This window comes from Eupeodes corollae, chromosome 3 (genome assembly GCF_945859685.1).
Source record: "Eupeodes corollae chromosome 3, idEupCoro1.1, whole genome shotgun sequence".
Taxonomy (NCBI): domain Eukaryota; kingdom Metazoa; phylum Arthropoda; class Insecta; order Diptera; family Syrphidae; genus Eupeodes; species Eupeodes corollae.
Window position 1 is genome coordinate 79551368 of NC_079149.1, and position 14028 is coordinate 79565395.

Here is a 14028-nt window from a genome sequence, read left to right on the forward strand (position 1 = left end):
ACTGTTAGTTCAATTTCTTATGAGTTAAAATTGAATTAAATGATATTTGAGTCGAAACTTTGAGTAATGTTTTTTTTAGGTTTTTATTTTTTATAAAAAAAAATGTCAATTCGATTTTTCTCAAAATCTTACCAGATGTTAAAAACGTTATTTTTCGTTACACAAAATTGTTTTGAGATAAAATCATTTTGTATTCTTAAAATTTTCGAGGTGCAAATATTTTTTTCATTATTTTGATTTATAAAAATACCGTTAATTGGATGTTTTTCCAAAAATATACTTGTTTGGTATCACGTTACAATATATTATATAAAATTCAATTTAAGTCTCTAGCGTTGTTGGTTCGTGAGATATTTATGGTTAACCAAAATTGTACCATTTTTTTAAACTGCTGTGGTAAAAAAAACACCCACGCAAATTTTCTTGAGAGCCCTTTCTGCATCTTTCTGCCTTATTATCTATACAACAAAATTTATTTGAAGTCGATATCTCTTCTAGTTCTTGAGCTATGGACGACGAAAAAAACGTTACGAACGTACGGATAGGGCAGACGTACGAACCTACGTACATACGCACGCACAGACATCTTTCTAAAAATCTTTTATTTCGACTATAGGGACCTTGAAACGTCGAGAAATGTCAAAATTTTCAATTTGACAAATTGGACCCATTACAATAACTTCCTATGGGAAGTTAATATTTTTTCTCTATTCAGCAAAGTATGAATTGTAGTTAAAATAAAAGATACGAAAAATGTGTGAAAAGTAATTAAACATAAGAAAATAGATGAATGAACGCCCTATTTTTTGGTTTTACATCGTTTTATTTGAAGGCTGATATATGGGTCATTGGTGATAATAAACCCAACTATTATTTCTTAATTGGAGTATATATCCACAATCTTCCATTTTATACTTTTCAAACTGTCATTTACGGATATGAATAAATAAATATTTGATATAAATTGCAATGAATTGATTACTGGTTTTCTTATTCATCAAAGAACTTAATGATAAAAGAAAATTTTAAGCAAGTATTATTTTTGAGAAAAAAACTCAAATGTTATATTTTTCTATGAGTGGTATATATTTTATCTTCACCTTATTCAAATAAAACTCGATTTAAAAATTAAGTTTTCAGTTATAATTTTTGCTGTTTTTTGGACTTTCAGAATACACTATTTAAAAGTTTCACAAGAAAAATAAATATTCTGTTAGAAAAAACATGTTCACCAAAAATATTAGATCTGAGAGACATCTATCACACAATTGTTTCAAGTTTTTATAAGCATGTATTATGAAAAATTTAAATTTAAGGCCGTTTCAATTTTTCACTTATGTCTTTTAAAGAAATAACTTATCAAAATTTTAGTTGTATATTCTCCTATTTAAGTTTGCTAATGCTTACTAATTCGCATCTTATTTTTTCATTGCATGGATTTCACGTTCATTTGCTATAGCTTACCTTCTCTAGTTTTTTGAATGATTTGTTATTCAAATTACTATTGCTAAAGGACTTTTAAACTTTCTTAGCACACGAAGCCATTACCAACCTTATTAGGTAACATTCTTTTATATAACCGAGTACTTTTAAGATCAAATAATTTAGTCAAATAGCTTAATTTCAATTTATTCATAACCTTGCATCGTTCATATTTCGGCAGCTTCGAAAATTTAATATTTTCTGAGCATTTAAATTTATGAAAAACTTTTTCATATGCGAATTTTGTTTAGAGATGAAGCTCACTCTTGGTTGGTACCATACGTCAATAAACAAAACTGCTGTATTTGAAGTGATGATCCTTTAGTGTGTGTTAAGGCACCCTTACACTAAGGAAAATTGTTGGTGCAATTTATGGGTTGTTGTAATATATATTTTATACTCGAGTGAATATAATAGCCTTTTCACATCAAACTCAAAACCAAGTTTTTGGCAGAAAGTTTTCGAAAACCCGAAAATCGTTCACAGAAGCCATCACCTGTTCTGTTTATATTCAACTGAGCTCTGAATGTTTCGAAAGGCAGCTGAATAGGATGTAAGTAAGAAATATCTGTCTCCACATTAAATTGCAAACAGATGTTATCAAGTTTCATATACTTATGTCCGATTTCATAAACAAACACTAAAAGCACTTTTATCTAAAAGCTTTTTAAATTTTATCAGGCCTTAAAATTTGCTCAGTTTCACCAAGCTAAAAATGGGAAATTTCAGGGATATTTTTGTTAAAATAGAGTTCTCCTCACAACCCTGTAAAAAGAAAACCTCTTTTTTCTTTCTATTAAGCGAATTGTGTGAGAAAAAATGAGAAAGCATTATATGTTGAAATAAATGACAAGAATCTCAAAATACAACAGAGTAAACAAATCAAAAACAAACGTTTGAGTTATCGTGTGTCTTGGACGGTGGCGTATAACTATATATGATGTTCTTCTTCGTCAGATGAAGATGACGAATCTAATATTCGAATTAAAATTAAAATCATAAAAGTAAAATAATAAATAGTAATGCAATGTTGAATTGGTTAACCTATTCATTCCGTATCTAAAAATATTGAGAATAAACATTTTACGAAGTAAAACATCAGCTGTCAACCTGTCATTTTCATTTTTTAATGACACTTTTAAAATTTAATGAGCCAAAAACGGGCATTTAGTTTTAAAAGGGGTTTAAAATCTTATTTACTTTAAAAACGCTTGGTGAAACCAAAATATCCCATTTTACAGTTTAAAATCTTGTTAAATGATTAAAAGTTGTTTATGAAATTGGGAATTAGTGTGTTATTAAACTCAGATTTTCTGCATGCAGCGTGTTTCGCATATTTTCTTTTGAACACCCATCCCGTCAATCTTGCATTATTACACTAGGATGTTTTTCGGTTGCGTGTTTTTGATACTTGTCTTTCATTTTTTGTTCTCATCCACCAAAGTCAAAGTGTGAAAATAATTAAAGAAAACTGCAATTTTTACTACAGCAATGAATATTGACATCATGAATACGGATAATAATTCCGAAATATTGTTAGATGTGTTAGACCTTTGTGAGGATGCTTTGAAAATTCCCAAGCAAAAAAATAAAGGAAAATGGATTGAAATCTGGAGAAAATCCTTCATTTTTTGACAAATGAACTAAAATCAAATGATAAACTATCGTTTTTAAATTATATAAGGATGAATGAAGAAATTTGTAACCTGCTTTCGTAATTCATTGAAAACGACATTCAAAAAAATACAATTTTGAGAGACAGAAAAGTTGTTTATCACTTTGTTTCAAGTTTTCAATCATTCCTTCATTTAATTCGGTTATAAGGCCTTTGCTCCACTTGAATTTGTCCCGGCGGAGTATTTCTTGTTTTTTTCGAAAATATTAGAAACAATAATAAAGCAACGCCAAGAAAAAAAGAAAGGCAAGAAAGAGAAACTTCAAAAACCATCCAAGACAATCCTGAACCCAGAACCCTGCGGGTTGAGACTTATTAAAGTATTTCTATTTCACCTACTTTCTCTTTCACACTTACTTGCATCTTTCTAAAAACGTCTGAGTGTAATAACACACTATGGAGGATGCTAAGGTGGTAGGCATAGTGAAATACCATATACTATGGAGGAAGCTAAGGTGGAAGGCATTCTAAAATACCAACAGTTGCGGATATACTTCCACAAAAGTTGTAAGAAGTCAGACAAAATTTTAGCTTTAATAAAGTATATACAATAAAGTAAAATTCATTTGAATTTGAAAAATCATCTTTCCTTTGTTGTATTTCAAAATTTTGTGCCTCTAAACATCTTTTCCTATTTAGAAAACTTAACTCTATGGTATTTATCCACATTCTATAATGTTTCAATGGTTCATATCTCTGATTTCTGCTGGTTTTGAGTCTTGATAGAATATAATTATTTTTCAATTTTGTTAGTTTTACGCCATACATATTTTACCTGTTGTTCTATGATGTACCATGAGATCACTATAGATTTGTTAGGTCGACTTTCCATTACCGCAGCACAAATTTCCTTCTGATTTTTGTTCACCGTTACATAGGCGTCTCAACAGAACATGTTTTAATTATTAGGGCAAGGAAATACCTTTAAGTCACACAAAAATATTTTTTTTTCAGACTTTACCCTCAAAAAACAATTAAAACAAGTTTTTTTAATTGATAGTACGGTGTATTAACAACTAGGTAGGTAGGGGGCAAGCTGTCCCCTGCAACCCCCATGCTTGGGGTCACTAACGGATATGGGGTGGGTGTGAGTTAGGGTATACGCAAAGTACCTTATGCATTTCAGCACTAAAATCAAAGAAATCCCCATTAAAAAAATCAAGTATGGCGGAACTGACCAAAAATTTTCCATGTTTAGTATGTGAAAAAGGGAACTTCGAAAATTAATTTAAAATAGAAATAAATGTTTCCTCCGTCTGAAATTGCTATAGTTATTATTTATTTGCACATATCTATCAAATAAAAAACGAGAGTCAAAATCGAAAGTTGAGCTGATTTAATATTTATAGTGGAAACATCTAACGCAAACTCAATGAATCTGTCAAAGTGATATGCTCATGTTGTTGGAAGTAGAGCCCTGTGGTTACAGCTTTAACTTGAATTTCTTAACGAAAAAGACAATGTAATCAGCGCCATCTTTTATGTTTATTTATCAAACGGAAGTCATCCTATATTTTTGAACGATAAATTTTCGGTAAGTTCAGTAGAACGAGTTTGCAGTGTCTTTTTAGTTACGACAGCGATACTGATTGCATGTGAGTATAGTGCGTGTTTTAAAAATTATTAAAAATTTACTATGAAATCTACAGTGAAATGTTACTAAAAACCTTATTTTGCAATAAAAACTCTAGCGACAGAATTATTTTCAAAAAACATCCATACTCCACCATAGAGAAAAACGGACTATAATCTACTAAACCCAACAAAAAAAAGAAAAAGTTTTGCCGATAATGGTGATGAGTTTACGAACTCTGACAGGCACAAATGCCAATATTTAATTCCAAGTGTTTTTTTATGATTTTGATGTTTTTAAGTTTTTCTTTATTCTGTGAAAAAATAGTAAAGAATATTAAACAAAATTCGAAAAGTAATATAAACACATGGATACACATTCCATTATTATATTCGATAGGTATCATAGGTTTAGCTTCCGAACATGGTTTTGGATTTTCGTATTTAATGTCGTGTGCGTTCAATAATTTCGTTTTTTTTTTCAATAGAAAATAATGGCTTTGTTTCTCAAAATTAATCAATGATCACTTCAGGAATTTATATCGCATTTTTCTTTCCATTAGTATTTTGTAAATGTGCTTCGTTGGTAGAATTAGCATTTTTCAAACAGAGTTGTTAAAAATATTTCATTTTTTAAAGTTTTTCTTTATTCCCGGTGCTATTTAGTTCTTAAATCAAAGTGGTTACTAATTTATATTTATTTTCAATAAATCCAAAAACAAGCGATAACGAAAGCCATTGTACTTATAGAATAAACTAATTCTTGGCTTAAGAAATAATACTTTCATATTAAAGTGCCTTCCTTTATGATTTTATATCTTTAACTGCATGAATTTATTTTTCAATTTCCAAGATATTAATTTAGTCTTAGTTGAGATTATTTAAAAAATTCGATTTTTTTATTTATTTAAGTATCTGCAATCTCCAACCAAAATGTCAACTCAATAAGAGTTTCATCCCATAATTACTGACGCATAATTTCTTTCTATAGATGCAAAACGAAAATATGTTTCTTTGTTTCCAAATATTTTCACACTTTGAGATTGTTTTTCCTTTTATAAACAAAATAGATAAATAGATAAAAATAAGAAGTTGAATGATTCGTTTGAAAGGTACCTACCTTAAGGAACCTTTTCTTCACAAAGAAAAGAATTTGGTTTGAAAGCGTTTTCATTTGTTTTATTAAATAACTTAAATTTACTACATTTCCACACCTATATTTTTTTGTTTGCAGCTGATTATTTTTAAAAATTGGTTTATTTCTAAACAAAACATTTCTTATGTGTGTTACATATTTTTGTAAACCTTTTCATATTCAAATGCTGGAAATGCATGTTTCTGATTCATACTTTTGTTATTTTTTATTTTTCAATGTGCTACCATCTAATGTCTATGGCACTGTCTTTACTGCTTATTTAATTTGAGAACTATTATTAAATTTTCTTTTTTTCAATATTATATATTGTAAGTTTTTCAATTTATTTTATACGTTTTTTTGTCTTTCTTTAAATGGAATTTATTATTTTTGAAGTAGATACTAACCTTCAACTTATTTTTTTTTGTAAAGTTATACCTAGATATTTCAATTCACAAAATACTTAACTAGTTGCTATTTCATCTTCAATTAATTTCTTTAAATTATGATAATCTAATATTGAAATCCTAGTTAGGCATATTTAAATAAAAAATAATTAAAAGGAGAATTGGTTGGTTTTAAAATCGATAAATATTTTCCGTAAGATAGCCTGTGAATTCAAGGTTGTTTTATAATATCTTTAATTCTATTTCTACTCTTTTTAATATTGTTGAATATTTCCAAATGTTACTTTAAATGTTAGGCTAGTTTACCAGCCGAAAGTTGGCTCTTTTGTTGTTTTGATTTCTTATATCTGCAAATTCGATCGACAAACATTACCACGTCCGATCTTTTAAATACTAAAGATATCCTTACCAAATTGGAAAGTTTAAGATGTAAATTTGTTTATTATTCGGTATAAAGCGTTTCCTAAATTCCAAAATGAGGTACTGAGATCAGAAGTGGCGTAACCCCAAATTGTAATAATTGAGAAAATCACGGTTAAAGAAAATAAAGAAATACATTCCTATTTAAAATAATGGCTAATACACTTCAGCTATGACATCTGGATAAATATCTCTTATTTTAGATCTTAATCTTGTCTATAAATGAGTGATTTATTGGATTTTATGTGGCTTACACCACATCTGCTTTCTGGATACAATTTCAAAAAAGTAATTTGGTTGCACCAATAATTAAAAATACAAGTGCTAAATTTTTTTTTATGTTACTTTTAAGTAAAAAATAGCAACAAGTTATGAGTTAAGACTGCTATGAAACTATCACTCTTCGTGCTCATGTACGTATTCAACTAGATTAACGTCCCTGTCTGTAGACACAGATGTCAAGTTCTCATAAAAGTCCTGGCAACTCCGGGGAATAAAATTTAGTAAGTCGAGTAAATCTTTCTTTTTCGGACGGCATTTCCTTTTGGATACATTAATTCGAGATCTGTGATTAATGCAGATGTTCTATTTTTAATATCACAGTTTCAAAAAGCACGTCTTCGTTATTGCTGTACTTGTAAGAAATATTGAAGCCATTGAACCTCAAGCCATTCCACTTTCGCTTTATCAACATTGCTCTTTGGATTTGTTACAGTTATTTAAATTTTATTCGTCGAAAACATAACAAATCCATCCATAACAATAATTTTAATGGATCTTTCTTTCTTTCCTCTGCTATAACCTTATACTAGTCCATAGGGCCAAAAATGTCGTTTAAATACTTCTTTTGTTTTTCGACAAGTCTTAATTTTAATGGATTCTATTTTCTTTCATCTGCTATAACCTTATACTAGACCATAGGGCCAACAATGTCGTTTAAATACTTCTTTTGTTTTTTCGATAAGACCAAAGTCTTGATCACAAGGTAAGAAAGAGTGGCCACTCAATAGAAATTTGAGATCAATTTTATTTACAAGATAGTCACTTCGCGAAACAATATATTGGCACAAAACGGACATCTTAATTATATACACTGGTCAGTGTAAATAATTAAATTTGAGGTACTCACAAAATGTTTAATATAATACAATAAGCAGCTGCCAATTTCTTGGACATCTTGATCCTACCGACTATCCCAAATATACATGTAAGCTTTGTTCTTTATCATGTCATTGATACCTAGACAATTTGTCCAAAGCTGCCTCTTATAATAGCACACACCCCTTGAAATGACTGGAGTTGGCAAGGTTTTCATAAGATCAAATGCAATTTACGGAAGTGTTTTTAGAATCCTTTGCTTTTGCCGCATCATCTCTAATGTCATTTCTAGCGACTTCGCTTTTCTAAGATGCAATTCATGTTTGATTTAGTTTACTGTAGAATTTTAGTGCAGAAATGTTTGAAATTGAATTTGAAAACGGGTTACGCCATTTCTGTCCTACGTAAAATTGCGTGCAGAAACAATGTTTCAACAATTTTTTGTGGGTTTATGAACAAATGTGAGCTAAGCCACTTCTGCTTAGAAAGAAAATTAAATTTTGGTCATGTTAGTGTAAAAACTCAAAATTGAAAAAATGAGGGTTACGCCACTACTGCTCTCAATGCCTCAAATATCCATGATAAAGTATTTAACTGTTTCCATGTAATGCATGCAATTTTCATCCAATTTGCTGCACTCCAAAACAATTTACTCAAATGAAACACTAAATTCACATGTACAACAAAATCTCTAATTAAAAAAATTCGTTTTGCAAAATCTACGCGATGTAATATTTGTATTTGTAGGTACCTACCACACAAATATTTCTAAAGTTATTTCCTCAAAAGATTCGTTGTTTGTTAAATCTTAAATTATTAAAATGTTCTTAATACCTACCTTCTTATTTTCAACTCAATATTTTCTTTCTACAATTTCCGCACTAACAAATTAATGTTGTAATTAGGCCGAAAAAGAAAAAACTGGTTTCCATTTGATAATTTAATGAAAGTGCGTATTTAATTAAACCATTCTGTAGACCTTGTAAGAATGTTTAATTTAAAGACAATCTTACAACGTAGGTATTCCAACTTTTATCAAATTTTGATGACTTTTCCATACAAATTAAAATTTTGTAGGGATGTGTAATATACATACATATAAATACATTTACAAAATTTCTATAATTAAATTAAATAGTTGATTTTTATTTTTAAAACATTAGTTGTTATAAATTTTTAATATTAAACTTGTTTTTTTTTTTTTTAATTTTAGAGGAATACTTTTGAGAATCAAAAATGGCAGAAATGGACGAACATCATTTTGAGACCGGAGATTCCGGTGCCTCTCAGACGTATCCTATGCAGTGTTCTGCCTTGCGTAAGAACGGATTTGTCATGCTTAAGGGCCGTCCTTGCAAAATTGTAGAAATGTCCACTTCCAAAACCGGTAAACACGGTCATGCTAAAGTTCATTTAGTTGGAATTGATATTTTCTCAAACAAAAAGTGAGGCATTTAAAATTTATTCAAATCTTACAACAACAAATTTTATAACTTATTTGAATTTAGGTACGAAGATATTTGTCCTTCTACGCATAATATGGATGTTCCTCACGTTAAGAGAGAAGATTATCAGTTGACCGATATTAGTGATGATAATTTCCTTACTCTGATGTCTGACAATGGTGAAATTCGTGAAGATCTTAAAGTTCCAGAAGGTGATTTGGGCAATAGTTTACGTTCAGACTTCGATGCAGGAAAGGATCTTTTGGTAATTTAGTCTTTATTTTACGATTTAAAAAGGATACATTTTATTTTGTTTGTTTGTTTTTTTTTTAGTGTACGGTTCTCAAGTCCTGTAACGAGGAATGTGTCATTGCAATTAAAACTAACACCGCCCTTGACAAATAAAACCAATTCTAAAGATCTGGCATTATCCGGTTGCTTAATTAACCTTTTATATATATATGTATACGTTAAAAAATATAAATGCATATATATATAACAGACTAAGGTAGCGTTTAGTGATAAAAAGGTGAAAACAAAACATTTTTGCCAATAAAATATTTTTTACTTTAACTAAATTTGTATCTTTTCATTGTGTAACATTGTGAAAATGTTAATTAAGCTTTCATATAAATGTATAGTGCTGTTATTACAATTATTGCTTTTTTTTCAATTTGAATGCTTCTTGACCTTTTATTATTATCGTTTAGATGTACGAATCGCTTCATAAGAGCTAAAGAGGTCAATAAAATATTCTGTTTCATTACTTCAATATGTACGAAAGCGGGCTTTAATTTAATATTGGGTCGTCTTTCAACTAAAATATGTGAGGTGTGTTGTTTAATTTTCTTATTTCAGATAACTATATGTAAAGATGTTGATACTAAAATTTAAAGTAAGTTTTTTGTTACGGTAATGAACACATGACCGACAAGATATTATTTTTAACAGCAGTTATATTTTGAGTACGTCGGAAACGAATTGTTTCATGAGTATATTAATTTATCTCATTTTCCAACAAATCTTATAATAACACCGAGCGTAGCTGTTCCTATATGTCTGCAATTATTTTGAGAAGCTTTCATTCAAACGTCTAGTCTTAGACTGAGTGTCATTGAATACGGTTCTGCTCTCATTAAATTGCTAATTTATAATGAGTTCTTGTATTAATTGCTTTGATTGTTCTAAGTCAATTGTTGACGAACATGTTGTATGCAGTTTTTGCGGTAGAGCTTTTCATATTAAGTGCGCTAAATTGAAGAAAAATGAATACTTATTGATTGTTGCCAATGATAATATTCTTTTTAAATGCAAAAATTGCAAAAACATTTCTCCATTCCAATGCATTGCTATATTGAATCACATTAACTCTGTTCTTAATGATAATTTATGTGCGCTGAATTCTAATATTTCTCTGTGCAGTGAAAACTACGAAAATCGGTCTAAAGAAAATGCAAACAATTCTCTTAATGTGAGTAGAAACGTTAGACAAACTACTCGCTCTCAAAGACCTGAAAAAAAAATTATTGGTTCTCATCGCCCTGCACATTCATTATCACGATCAGAGTCTCCATCGTTGACGCGAGCCCTGTTGAAAAATAACAACAATTCCTCAATCTCAAAGGGAATTTACAAAAAAATTACACAGCCAACTAACTCGCCGTCGTCGTCGTCTTCGTCATCGTCATCTGCAATTAAAAGCTCTTCTTCGTATTTGCTTTCCAATTCAAACACTGCAACTTGTGTGAATTCGCAAAGAGCTTTAGCTTTAAACAAATCCGTTGCAACCGATGGATGTTGCGAAGGTGAAGCTGATGCTAAGGGCCCCGCGCCTGTTGATAGTTCTGCTGACAATAATGATAATGTGACTGAACGTGTTGTTTCTGTTAACACTGATTTCGCTTCTACTCTTAATGGTGAAGTTGATGCTGATGCTCCTGCTGATGTTGTTGGTAAAATTGCTGCTGGTTCTGTTGCTGGTAATTTGCCTGCTGATGATATTGTTGCTGTTGATGCTGCTGTTGATGAAGATGTTCTTAATGTCGATATTCTTCGAACAAAATCAGATGTTTCCGAACGCCCACAAGTTGATGTTGATGTTATAAATGGTGCTAGCCAGCAAGGTACGTCAAAAACTTATAATATCGTTGCTAATAAGGTTATTGTTGGCACGAAATTGCAATGCAATGATCTTAAGATAGCCAAAAATTTGAAATGGTTCCATATTGGAAGTTTTCATCCCAAAACTAACACCGAAGGGATTATTAAATATATATCCAACAATCTTGAAATTGAACCAACTGAGATTTTATGCAATAAACTAGTCAAATTGAACGACGAACGAAAGCTGAATTTTGTTAATTTCAAGATTGGTATTCCATTTGAATCATCTAAGAAAATCTATGTCGACACTTTTTGGCCAAATGGTGTCAAGATTCGCCCTTTCTCGTTCAAGCCAAAAAACTAGCAAGATCTGAGGACTCACTGATGTCCTCAAGCCTTATTTTTCATCCATCATGCTCATCCCTGAATGCGCAACCCACAAAACTTAATAAAACATCACTTAATGTATACTACCATAATGCTAGTGGCATTCGAACAAAAGTATCAAATCTGTTCAATAACTCCAGTCACATGGATTATGATATAATTATTATTGTTGAAACGTGGTTGCATTCCGATATATCTTCATCTGAGCTGTTTGATTCTCGTCTATTCAACGTCTACAGACTTGACAGATGTAAGTCTGCAACAGAGCGTGGAGGTGGAATAATTGTTGCTGTCCGTTCTTCATTTACTTGTAAAGAAGTTACTTTGCCTCAATCTAATTTGGAACAAATTTGTATTTCAATTAATTTATATACAACTCAAAATATTTCTTTTTACTTTATAGTTAGTTATATTGCTCCAAGAAGTAATTTAGATATTTATGAAAAACATGTTATGAATATAGAATATATTAATAATAACTGCTCAGAATTTGATAATGTATGTGTTCTCGGCGATTTTAATCTATCAAATATAGAATGGAATTGGTCTGATTGTGATAAAATGTTAATAGCTAGTAATTTCATAAAAGATTATGAATTTATTTTTATTGATTCTCTTTATGCATTAAATCTTATTCAAATTAATGGAATTTATAATTCTTTAAATAAAATATTAGACTTGGTCTTTATATGTAATGATCTCTTAAGTTCTAGAGTTTCAAATGTTCCTTTTTCTCTCTTAAATAAATCTATACATCATGAAGAATTATTTATTGAAATTGAAATGTATATTTTTTCTAGTCCAGTTCCTAATTATCATTCAACAAGTTTTAACTTTAAGAAGGCAAATTTTATTGAATTGAATAATTTTCTAATTAAGTTTAATTGGTCCAATGAATTTTTAAATTTAAATCTCGAAAAAACGTATCTCCGCTTTTCTTCTATAATATTTGAAGGTTTTTCTAAATTTGTACCTTGTGCTCGTAATTCAAAATCAAATACACATCCAAAGCTTCCGTGGTACAATAAGCAATTATCTAACCTAAGAAACGCTAAACGTAAAGCTTTTAACAAATACAAGCAATCAAAAAGTGAGTTAAATTATGCTTATTTTAGTAAAATACGTAAAGATTTTTTCACACTTAATAAGTTCCTTCACAAGAGTTACATCATGAATATAGAGAGTAATATTAAAAAAGATTGTAACTCATTCTGGTCGTTTGTCAACACGAAAAGGAAATCAAATGGATTTCCCAAAAATATGTCCTATAAGGATACCGAAGGGTCGAATATTGATTCTATTCTTGAATTATTTGCAAACTTCTTCCAATCGGTATACTCAACTCCTGATATTATCAATCATTCTTGTTTTCCCAATATACCAAGTAAGGTTGATATTGGTGATTTAAAGCTAAGTAGTTCTGAAGTGCTATCAGGACTTAAAGCATTAAAACCAAAATTTGATTCTGGAGCTGATGGCATCCCTGCTATATTTCTCAAACGTTGTGCTTCAGCACTTTGTATTCCTCTTGTTTGTATTTTTAATAAGTCCCTTTCCGAAGGAGTCTTTCTCAACACATGGAAAACTTCATATCTAGTTCCAATTCATAAATCTGGATCTAAGAATATGATAGAAAATTATAGAGGTATCTCTAAGCTCTCAGCAATACCTAAATTGTTTGAAAGTATTGTAAAAAACAAAATTGAATTCTTAACCAAGGAATCTATATCTGAATTCCAACATGGTTTTATATCTGGGCGATCCACTACAACCAATATGGTACTATTTTCAAGATATATTATAAATTCCATTGAAGATAAGTATCAGGTAGATGCGATTTATACAGATTTTAGCAAAGCTTTTGATTCTGTGAATCATAACATTCTGGTGCAAAAACTGGAAATCTTTGGTTTCCATTCTAAGTTTTTAAGTTGGATTTCATCTTACCTAACGGGCAGGTCGCAAAAAGTTATCATTGATAGCTCTCTTTCAAAATCTATTTCATGCACTTCTGGCGTCCCTCAGGGTAGTCATTTGGGTCCTCTGCTCTTTAATATTTTTATTAATGACATTGCGTCAACTGTAAAATTCTCTAAGTGTCTTTTATATGCTGACGACTTGAAATTATTTTTGAAGATCAAATGTGTTGAAGATTGCCACCTCTTACAATCTGATATTAACCTAATTTCGAATTGGTGTACTGCTAACAGTTTAAATCTAAACATAAAAAAATGTAATGTGATCACATTCTTCAAATCTAAAACATCTATTCATTTCAATTATTTAATAGAGGCTAATACACTT

General features: G+C 30.0%; 1 protein-coding gene across 1 annotated transcript; it reads left to right on the forward strand.

The window, feature by feature from the left end:
• Positions 1-4601: 4601 nt before the first annotated feature.
• LOC129951850 (eukaryotic translation initiation factor 5A) lies at positions 4602-9889 on the forward strand. The gene is made up of 4 exons (XM_056064198.1): positions 4602-4752; positions 9003-9234; positions 9298-9499; positions 9568-9889. Exons 2-4 carry the CDS (start codon positions 9026-9028, stop codon positions 9637-9639), a joined length of 483 nt encoding a protein of 160 aa, XP_055920173.1. The 5' UTR covers positions 4602-4752; positions 9003-9025; the 3' UTR covers positions 9640-9889.
• The last annotated feature ends 4139 nt before the right edge of the window (positions 9890-14028 follow it).